Source organism: Accipiter gentilis, chromosome 1 (assembly GCF_929443795.1).
Source record: "Accipiter gentilis chromosome 1, bAccGen1.1, whole genome shotgun sequence".
Taxonomy (NCBI): domain Eukaryota; kingdom Metazoa; phylum Chordata; class Aves; order Accipitriformes; family Accipitridae; genus Astur; species Astur gentilis.
The window spans coordinates 34,149,879-34,161,355 of NC_064880.1; the positions used below are offsets into that span (position 1 = coordinate 34,149,879).

The window sequence follows — 11,477 nt, forward strand, 5'->3', positions numbered from 1 at the left end:
TCTTCAAAAGGGAATGTGAATCTTCCTGGTGGTTATTTCTGGTAAAGAAATGGAGTGGTGAAACTCCAGCATTACTTATAACTTCATTAGAAATTATTAATTAGAGAAAAAAGTCTTCATACTTTTAACCATAGTAAAGTAGATTGGGAGATTTTTGTTTTATTGGTTTTTCTAACTACATTTGAATCTGCAGTTGTATGCATGTTTTTCAAATTTCCTTGGTGGGGGGGGGGGGTGGAATGTTTGGAACAGATGCTGATTTCAGTTACACTGCTGTAACCTTTGAAATCGGTGACTTACTCTTGATTCAGTGTCACTAAGAATATACAATATATTTTTATAGTTGAATATACAAAAAGGAAACTAAGAATTTGATGTCTTAGTCATTTCTGGGTTATTTTCTATTCAGTATGCACAAATGCCTCAATAATACCTTATTCCAGTTAAAGAAAATGTGTTGCAGATAAATTTACGCCTAACCTAAGCAGGCCTAAGCTTCTACTGAATGCAGTAGAAATAATACTCTTTCATTAAATGTGATGTCTTGACACTGAGCCTCCAGTTCTATTACTTGCTATTGTTCAGGCAACATATTTAAAAATTACAAGTTCTGCTGCTGAACTGACGCTTCTGCTTTGGGAATTATCTCTTTTCTCACAGCTAAGTTCTCAACTAGTGTAAATGGTTTTGCATAATGATTACATTCACTGATTCCTACTGATTTTCAGTAAAAAAACAAATAAAATTAATAATATCATGAGGGAGCATATTTTATTATTAACATTACTTAATTTTAATTAGGTTTTGGGATTGGTTTTTGTCTTCATTTCTTCAATAATGGTAATATGGTTTTGAGAAACTCATTGTGGAAAATACACATTGTGCTTTACATATTCTGAACTGCAAGATAGAAATATGTTATATTTACATTTTTTCACCCACACACTCTTTTCAAGTTGCCTTTTTAATAATAGTAATAATAATAATAATAATAATACAGCTCAGTTTTTCAGCTCTTTTTCCTAGCACTAGCTGAAACGTACTGTCTGTTTATAACGGAGTACTTTACTGATGATGGTGAAGCTTAATATTTTAAAATTAGTCTATTTTTTCCCTGTTCACTCTAGTTAGTCTAGGCTACACCAATAATTTTACAAAAAACAATAATTCCCCTTTCCCTGGGGTGATATGCAAGGATCACCATGTATCTGAATCTGAGGCAACAGCACACACTTTGCAGAAGAGCCACTCCATCATTTGCATCATCTTTCTGATGTAAAAGTATGCCCATTATTTATTTGCATTTAGTGTTTCAGGTTGAAGTGCTGATTTCCACCCAACATGACATTCCAAAAAATGCAAATAATGTACCAAGACAGAAACAAAAGTTGCACCTTTAAGACGTGAAGTAATCATCATGCCCTATTTAGACCTTGTAAGACCTCAGCTGAAATACTGAGTTCAGTTTTGGTTACCATTTCAAGAGATGAACTAGTGGAAGAGAGCTCAGAGGAAAATAATGAGAATAATCAGAGTTCTGGAAAACATGATCTACATGGAAAGATTGAAGGAACAGTGATCACAACCTAAAGAAGAAAGGCAGCAACAATCAGTTTGCAAATAAGTAAAAGGTACTGCACAAAGGATGATTAGTACTCTGTTCTCCAGATATGTAATGATTATGACAAATGACAGTCTAAAATGACAACAGAAGGATTTAGATATCAGGAAACAATAAAGACAAGTGTCAGAATAAATATTTTTTATGAGATTGTGGAGTGTCCATCATTAAAAGTCTTTGAGAACATGTTAAACATGTATTAGAAATTACATAAATAAAGCTGATCCTACCTCTCCTAATCCCTTGCAGTCCAACTATTCCACAAGGACTTTAAATTATTCAGCTGAGACTTATATTTGTTTCAGATTCATTGATTTATTGGTTCTCTGATTTCACCATTGTACTGTAAGTTGCCTGAACTCCATATTTTCTGTGTTGGCCCCAAGATGTGAATGTTGTTGCATACTGGATTTGCATCTCAGGATAATCACGCTTTTTTTGGTATTCAAAACTGTAAGGGACCTCTTTTTCCTTTAAGAAAATAATTCCTTCTCATTTTAAGTTCACTTCAAGATGATGCCAGCTGCTTTGTATGCTGCATAAGCAAAGCCTTTTTGAAATCTCCACTAAAAATGAAACCTGAAGATGATGGAGATACAGCAATAACCATGGATGAAGAGTCTTCCACTCCTGACTTGTTTCTGCAACTGGTCTCTATGGCAAGGAATATGAAGGAACCAATGATCTGCAGCCTTGTTCAGCAAAATTATAATAGGGATCAAGTGACGGAGAACTATCTCACTTCTTTGTTTTATTCTGGGCACAACTGCATTAAAAGCTGAGTGATTTCTACTTGGAGATGTTGCCTAGTCAAAAGAGAACTAATTGCTACAAAGAGAAAATTACTTTCTGTTTTGAACACTCAGATGACGCAATCTACACCTCACCATCAATATAAAAATTTGCAGATTTTGGGCAGAAGAAATAGCTATAAAAATTCAGTGAATGCTGCCACGTATGAGGCATATTAAGTCTTTGATCACATAAAGCACATCTTCTTCTTACCAGTTTATCTCAGAACATATCTGAGGGATCTAGCCTCTGTAAAACACAATACAATATATTTAAAGTGAAAATAGAATTACTAAATTAGTCTTTCAAAGTAGAGAAAACTAAACATTCTGATTGATAGGAAAATACTTTATCTGAGCTGATCAAATTTTTGGTTCCCATTGGTTGCCACCTTTTTGACTGATTTGAGAGGGAGGGACTACACATCAGTCTTCATTGGTGGCAACTCAGTTACATAAGGCTATTTCTCAGCTGTATATAGCCTTTGCAGCTGACATGATTTGATGAACATTTAGTCCACTAAAATGCCACTGCATTCTATCATTTGTGTTAATTAATTAGAAATAAGTGAATTGCACTTACTGCTTAAAATGTTCATATAGAGACAAAATAGGGGGATACATAGCCGCGTATCCGATGAGCAGCTGTGAAAAAGGCCAAGACAAAATTATCTAGAAATCTCATGCTATGCTAATTATCCTGGTGCTGTACTCAGTTGCTGGAAATAATTATATGAATTGTTTTCAAGCTCTATGCTTAAACAGGTGTGTACTGTTTACAGGCTACATTTAAAGGCTGGATGGATATTATGTATGCAGCTATTGACTCAAGAGATGTAAGTACTGCAAATATATTTTTTTTCTTGATGTCTGTCTATCAACAAGTGTGTCTTTATAAATCTTCCAAAAGCAATTCATATCCATACAATAGAATGAAAAAAAATTAAATTAACTAATATGAGATTCTGCTGTAACAAATTCTGGAAAACTAAATGCAAACTGCCAGATGCTGTCAGTAATAGATGGAATGGACAAAATACATTGATATAAATGACAGGGGTGTTGTCCAAACACAAAATATTAAGGACATTTTGCCCAAGGCTGCTGCTTGTTCAGTTCAAATTTTCACATGATATCTTAGGAATGATATTTCACATTTTTTTTCTTAGGTATTACAGCAACCCAAGTACGAAGACAACCTGTACATGTATTTGTATTTTGTCATCTTTATCATTTTTGGGTCTTTTTTCACCCTGAACCTGTTCATTGGTGTCATTATTGACAACTTCAATCAGCAAAAAAAGAAGATAAGTATTGTTTCATTTCTCTTCTAAGGATGTTCTAAAATACTGCATTTTTACATCTGCATGATATATGGAATGTGCACCCAAGGTTTGTTCAAAATTGAAAAAGCTGAAGTATATTAGGATAAAAAATCTTACCAAGATATAGTATGCATTAACGTCATAAGATTTTACATTGTAGCGAATGGGACGGACCCTCCTGTTTTCAATGTCCATTTTAGTCTTTCTCAAGTCATCTGCTTTTCTATGCCTAAACTACATGAAATCTCCTTACATGATCAAACTTCTGATTTAGGCCTCTACAGTAGAGCACTCATAATTTCTTGATGATTTTCTTCTTGATTTGTAGTGATTCTATCAGCACACAAAAAAATAGCTACGTGGTTATGAAAAAGAAAGCATTATTTCATCACACTACTACAGATGCTGGTTTAATGATCCCAGGTATTCAAGTTCTATTTTGTGGCAACTGAACAGTCTGAAACTATACAGAACAGGAGTGGTTTGTAACTATCTCAGGGCCATTTTTTATTGTTTCATAGTGCAGATGTAGCTAATCTCACTGGTACAGGTGGTCTGGGCATCAGATGCTCATCTTTAAAATTATTTTCTGTAAATAGATAAGGTAATGAAAGCTAAAGTACACAAGCAGCTATGAATTACTAGTTTAATTTTACCTTACTGGACTTCATCACTTTCTTGGGTTTATGTTAGTAATGAGAGATGTTAAGATTTTTGGAAGCTCCACATGTTTAAGGTCTAGAGGTATATGGTTAGAGCCTGTCCAGTGTACTGTGCATGCACTCTCATGTCTTCAAGCTTCCCAAACACTCCTCCACACTGGACTGCATCCAGACCTATGTATTCATAGACATTCCTGGAATTAGATGTCTGCACATATCTTTTATCCAGGAAAAATTTACTTCAAGATGTATGTGGAGTCTGATGGAGTTTCATTCAAGCTGTCTCTACAAGAAAGTTACTATGGGCAGTGGATTTTGGTTAGGTTGCCATGAAAGACCCATAATTCTGTCTTTATCTTTACTGCCAGACTCCAAAGGCCAGTTCTGGCTTTTGCTAATCAGAACTTAATTGAACATGGAGACTAATCAAGATAAAAGACTTGAGAGGGAGTATTTTGCTGTTAACAGTATCAAGAACACTTCAATCTTCAGCTCAGTTTCTCCAAAGTCTGATAATCTATCTTCTCAAAAACCTTGAAGACTTTGAGTCTCAGTGTTAATGTGATTGCTAAACTAGAGATAGCTAAAGCATTAATGTGTCCATGTACTGAAAACCTGACTTTGTCTGCTTCCACTGTTTCATTAAAATCACAGTTCAGAAGTGACAGTACTGAGCAGCCCAGACTATTTGAGTTTATCTCAGATGCTGTTTACTGCACCTCTTCCTACAAAAGAGGTATTGAAAAGGATTCTTGGAGTTCAAGGAAAATATAGAAAAATGCTGCATTATTTTTAGTGAGATGCAATACTGGATGTTCAGACAACTTCTGGACTAAATGCACAGGTTGCATTTGATAGCAAAGAGATTTTTCCCAATTCGGTCTTCTTGATTTTCATGAAATAAATAAATAAATCACGTTTCTCTTTAAGAGTTTTTTCAACACTGCATATAAATGTGATTATAACCAGTTTTGATTTCATGTTTTTACTTTGGAGGTCAAGACATATTTATGACAGAAGAGCAGAAGAAATACTACAATGCAATGAAAAAGCTGGGATCCAAAAAACCACAAAAACCTATACCAAGACCAGGGGTAAAATTATTTATATACATCAGACCAATAGCTATTTATGAACAGCTGAGTTTTTATTGATATAGAGAGCAGAAATATGCCCATGTGAAAACTATCATTAACCAGTGTATCAGTCAGCAGAAATGGAAAATGAAAACACAGTAAAAAAAATTATTTTCCCTTGCAACCATTTTAGGTATGAATATACAGACAAAGAAGGCTGAAGTAAGCTGTTGCATTCACTTTAATTTGACTACTCTATTTAAGATCACTATTCCATTTTTACTGAAGTCTCATAGGCCTTACTGCAAATACTTTTCTACTTTCTTCTAACAGGAAAAGAAAAACAATTACAGTTTGTATTGGATGTTTCTTTTTTTCTTTTCTCCTCAGAACAAATTCCAAGGCATGGTCTTTGATTTTGTGACACAGCAAGTATTTGACATCAGCATCATGATTCTTATTTGTCTTAACATGGTTACCATGATGGTAGAGACTGATGATCAGAGTGAAGAAATGGAAAATATTTTATACTGGATAAACCTGGTGTTCATTGTCCTTTTCACTGGAGAATGTGTCCTGAAATTAATTTCACTTCGCCATTACTATTTCACTATAGGCTGGAACATTTTTGATTTTGTAGTTGTCATCCTCTCAATAGTAGGTAAGTCTGGTTTATTAAACTAAAAAGTGAGTAAAATGAATATGAGATAAACTCCTACTCAAATAGAGCTATATGGTTGGCTTTTCCCATTGCAAGGTTTACAACCAAGTCATGCAACTTTTCATTTTATCTAATAATTTACCTAATCTAACCATCAAAACTGTTACAACCATTCAACATATATTGCATCTGCAAATAATAACAGAAATTATGCAAGTGGAATCTACAGAATATCTTTAAATGCTACATAGAACCACCAATTTTAAAACTATTTTTCTAAATTTCTACTATGATATGGAGATTAAGTGGTGACATATCTTGGTTTTATTATTTTCTGTTTTAGGTATGTTTTTAGCCGAGATGATTGAAAAGTATTTTGTGTCCCCCACACTATTCAGAGTCATTCGACTTGCCAGAATCGGTCGAATCCTGCGTCTCATTAAAGGCGCTAAGGGAATCCGCACTCTGCTCTTCGCTTTGATGATGTCTCTTCCTGCTCTGTTCAACATTGGTCTGCTGCTGTTCCTGGTCATGTTTATCTATGCGATATTTGGCATGTCCAACTTTGCCTATGTTAAGCGGGAAGCTGGTATAGATGACATGTTCAACTTTGAAACGTTTGGCAACAGCATGATCTGCCTATTTCAAATTACCACATCTGCTGGCTGGGATGGTTTGCTAGCCCCAATTCTTAACAGTGGGGAGCCAGACTGTGACCCTAACAAAGCTCATCCGGGCAGCTCCGTTAAAGGTGACTGCGGCAACCCTTCCGTTGGGATTTTCTTCTTTGTCAGCTACATTATCATATCATTTCTGGTGGTGGTGAACATGTACATTGCTGTGATTTTGGAGAACTTTGGTGTTGCTACTGAAGAAAGTGCTGAACCCTTGAGCGAGGATGACTTTGAGATGTTCTATGAAGTCTGGGAGAAGTTTGATCCCGATGCAACACAATTCATGGAATTTGAGAAATTGTCTGATTTTGCAGCAGCACTTGAGCCTCCTCTTCACCTACCCAAACCAAACAAAGTCCAGCTTATTGCAATGGATCTACCCATGGTAAGCGGTGACAGAATTCACTGCCTTGACATCTTGTTTGCTTTCACAAAGCGTGTTTTGGGGGAAAGTGGGGAGATGGATGCCCTCAGAATACAGATGGAAGATCGGTTTATGGCATCCAATCCTTCAAAAGCTTCCTATGAACCAATTACAACCACATTAAAAAGAAAACAGGAGGAGGTATCTGCTGTCATTATTCAACGGGCTTATAGACGTCACCTTTTAAAACGAACAGTAAAACAAGCTTCCTTTATCTATAACAAAAACAAAACTGAAGGAGGGGCTGGTCAGGGTATGAAAGATGAAATCCTTATTGACAAGTTAAATGAAAACTCATTTACAGAGAAAACCGATATAACCGCATCAACAGCAGTTTGTCCACCTTCTTACGATCGTGTAACAAGGCCAGTCAAAGAAAAGCATGAAAAGGAAGATAAAGATGTTCAGAAATAAAAGCAAATACCAAGCAAAATCATCTATGTGCAAAATTGTTCATACCCTGTAAGGATCATGTGTTTGTGTCAACAGGACTCCTGCTGGAGGTCTATGCCAAACTGACAATTTTTACAAATATACTGTACATTAAAGGTCAGTGCCTATTAAACGACAGTGACCCCTCGTCAGTGACTGTGACTGTGATATGGGGAAACAACCTTGACAGGAGGTTACTGTTCTCACTACCAGCTGACACTGCTGAAGAGGAGAGAAAAAATGGCTACTCAGACTGTAGGGACCAGTAAAAGGGGTGCAAACCAAGTATTTGTGTGTTTAGCATAAAACAATACAGTAACTGTATCCACTGTTTGCATTTCAACTGCCACACACATCATATTTTTACAAAATCTGTGTTGGTGGATTCATCTTATTTTTATTCATATGTTGTTTATTATATGTGACTATTTTTGTAAATGGGGCTTCTGTTGGGGAAGGGCATTAAGTACACCTTTACAGGTACAAGGGCCAGGTGATCTATTATACACTAATATACACACAGAAATTATTTGCATGAAGGCATGCTGCACTTATAGATCATGCATGAAAATAACATTAAGTCACAAAGAACAACAGATTTTTTTAGCGCAGTGTTTCTGGAAAGGAATAACAGATTTTGAGGTGCTTAATTAATGTACTCATGTTGTACCACATCCAAACAAGTCTGGGTATGCCTGTAAAGTCCCCTATAACTCACAAGAACAGTAGAGACAGATTATTTTTTGCACAGACCATTAATTTTCAGAAAGTGCAAACATCTTTCTAGGTCTGGAGTCACAGATTTTGTCTTTGTCAAATGTCTTTCTGCCTACGAGTACTAAATGAATCTGCCTCAGCCCTCCAAATTGATCAAAAAGAGCCCTTTATAAAGTTATTCTGCTTTATCCTGCAGTATTGTTTAGCCATCTTCAGCTCTCAGTAAGGTTGATGTTGTACCTGTTAATGAAAAGCCCTCTGCTATGTAAATAGTAATTTTTAACCTGTGGTGCATGTTTGAGCAAACAGATAATGACCTTAGCACATTTATTGCATCAAATATGTACCACAATAAATGTAGTGTGCAAGCATTCAACAGGTAAAATTATGTATTATCTACCATTATAGATAGTTTGGATGCTATCAGTGCATGTTTATATTGCCTATGCTGCTGTTCCTTTGACTGTCCAGGATTCTTAAATATGGGAAGCCATACGTCAGAGCTAAATGAAATAAACTACTCAACAAGACCTCATTCCTCCATACCATTAAGCAATATTTTGCAGCTATTTAGGAGCTTATTTGTTTTACATTTTTGAATTTTCAGTGAAAAGCATATAGTGTATATCCAAACTGTACAGACATGTTGAAAACTACTAAACCTGTTGAAAATAATGTTAGAATTTTATAAGCAAATATAAATACTGTAAAAATCATTTTATTTTATTTTTCAGCATTATGTACATAAAACAAGAACTGAATTTTATCTTCAGGTTGATACCACACCATTTTTGTTACTTTCTGTCCATAGCACTTTTTCACAGAAGAACTCCAGAGAACAAGATATAACTAAGAGAATGGATAGCTGTATGTTCTTATTTTTTACAATATCTGCAAACATGTCAATACTTTCTGCGAAATAAGTTTATAATTTGCTTCTAAAAATCTAAGGGGTTTTTTGCAGTTGGGAAATGGTGTAAAGTTAAAATTGAATGTCTAAGCAGTGCCTGCATCATAAGTTTTCAGATACAACCTTTCTTTCACAGAACCTTTAATCTTTTCTCATATTTACTCATGTTTTTTTTTCTGATTCATGATGCACTAGAACAGTTCTAAATGTTATCTTGGGTCCACAATATTTTTTCACAAAGAGAAAGTAGCAAAATTGTATAATCCAACACATCAGGACATTTTATGTTTCTTACACAGGAAAATTAAATATAGATTACTTTTATTAAAATTATTGACTAATACTGTATTAGTGAACTGCATGCAGGAAAATGCTACTATTACCCTAACTGATGCTAAAGAACATTATTAATGCGCCGATATAATAAAGATTCCATTTTTTATTGTATGTTCCTTTTGTCTTTATTATCTGACATCAATATAAAAAAGGTATGCTTCTAAAACCACAGAATGAGAGGATACTGACAGCCTTTACAGCCAGCCACACTGTTTTTCCACGTAAGCAAATTCTTGGGACTTGCTTGTTAGTCACCAACGAGGAGTTTCTAATTCAATGCATGTTAGACACTGAGCATGATGATTCTGCATGTATCAATAGTAGTGCCCTGAGTAACTTCATGAGTTCATGCAGCAGCTCCATGCAGTGGGGTACTCAACCATCGAATACCAGAGCTGTCCTGAGTGTGTCCCAGAAGGCTCAGAGCATTTAGAGGAATGAGAACTGAGCATTCATGAGTTTACAAAGAGAAAAAGAGTACTAGATACATGACATTCCCAGACTTGGATTATGGAACCAGTTTATTCTTGCTAGTTACTATCCACAGATAGGCTATAGAACATCTTCTATTCAAGTGGATTTCTGAAAAAGGTGAATTGGCATTAGAGTGAATAACCATTGGTCCTTTCTTTAGGAATTTTTAAGAATGTCTCTGGAAGCACCACATTACTGGAAGCTATCATTTGTGGATACTGATATAGAAAAATGCAAATGCAGCTGGAAAGTGGGCTTGTTGGTTATTCTTTATCAATTGCTTCAGTGAATTTCTGAAAATGTTCATTTTATATGCTGTCGTGGTTTAACCCCAGCCAGCAACTAAGCACCACGCAGCCGCTCACTCACTCCCCCCCATCCAGTGGGATGGGGGAGGAAATCGGGGAAAAAGTAAAACTCCTGGGTTGAGATAAGAACGGTTTAATAGAACAGAAGAAACTAATAATGATAATGAAAACACTAATAAAATGACAACAGTAGTAATAAAAGGATTGGAATGTACAAATGATGCGCAGGGCAATAGCTCACCACCCGCCCACTGACACCCTGCCAGTCCCCGAGCGGCGATTCCCTGTCCCCCCACTTCCCAGTTCCTAAACTAGATGGGATGTCCCATGGTATGGAATACACCGTTGGCCAGTTTGGGTCAGCTGCCCTGGCTGTGTCCTGTGCCAACTTCTTGTGCCCTGGCTGGGCATGAGAAGCTGAAAAATCCTTGACTTTAGTCTAAACAGTATTGAGCAACAACTGAAAACACCAGTGTTATCAACATTCTTCGCATGCTGAACTCAAAACATAGCACTGTACCAGCTACTAGGAAGACAGTTAACTCTATCCCAGCTGAAACCAGGACATATGCTTACATATTTTTATGTTGCATTCCCCCACAGCTTTCAGAACATGGTTTAGTGGACATAGTTGATGGTTGGACTCGATGATCTTGCAGGTCTTTTCCAACCTAAATAATTCCGTGATTCCATGATTCTATGAACTTAAAATGAAAACACTCAGAGGTGAATACTGATCTTAGTATAAAACCAGTTTATGAGCAATTGTATTCCGTATGCTTGCTCAGTTGCTAATGCAGAAATAAAGTTTGATAGCATCTTCCCTGAAACTTTTCCTTCAAATTGTTCTAAAAAGCATTATTAAAAAAAAAAAGTCAAAAACTTTGATAGAAAAGTGTAAGTATCAAAATTCAAAAATAAGTATTTCAGATTAATATGTAGATAAAATATGTCTTAAAAGGTTAGCTTAAAAGTATGTAAATTAACCACAAACTGACAGGAATAATAGACTGCTTTAAGGTAGTAAATTGAATAATATTTTTTAATATTCTATACACAGATTTTT

The 11,477-nt window shown here is 35.6% G+C and overlaps 1 protein-coding gene across 1 annotated transcript in view; it reads left to right on the forward strand.

Moving 5' to 3' along the window:
• Positions 1 to 9,704, forward strand: part of LOC126045383 (sodium channel protein type 1 subunit alpha) — a 102,782-nt gene extending 93,078 nt beyond the window's left edge. Inside the window, exons 23-27 of the mRNA XM_049816459.1 lie at positions 3,195 to 3,248; positions 3,582 to 3,719; positions 5,389 to 5,493; positions 5,866 to 6,136; positions 6,480 to 9,704. Coding sequence (XP_049672416.1) covers positions 3,195 to 3,248; positions 3,582 to 3,719; positions 5,389 to 5,493; positions 5,866 to 6,136; positions 6,480 to 7,648 — 1,737 coding nt within the window. The 3' untranslated portion in view covers positions 7,649 to 9,704. The remainder of the gene's footprint in view (positions 1 to 3,194; positions 3,249 to 3,581; positions 3,720 to 5,388; positions 5,494 to 5,865; positions 6,137 to 6,479) is intronic.
• The last annotated feature ends 1,773 nt before the right edge of the window (positions 9,705 to 11,477 follow it).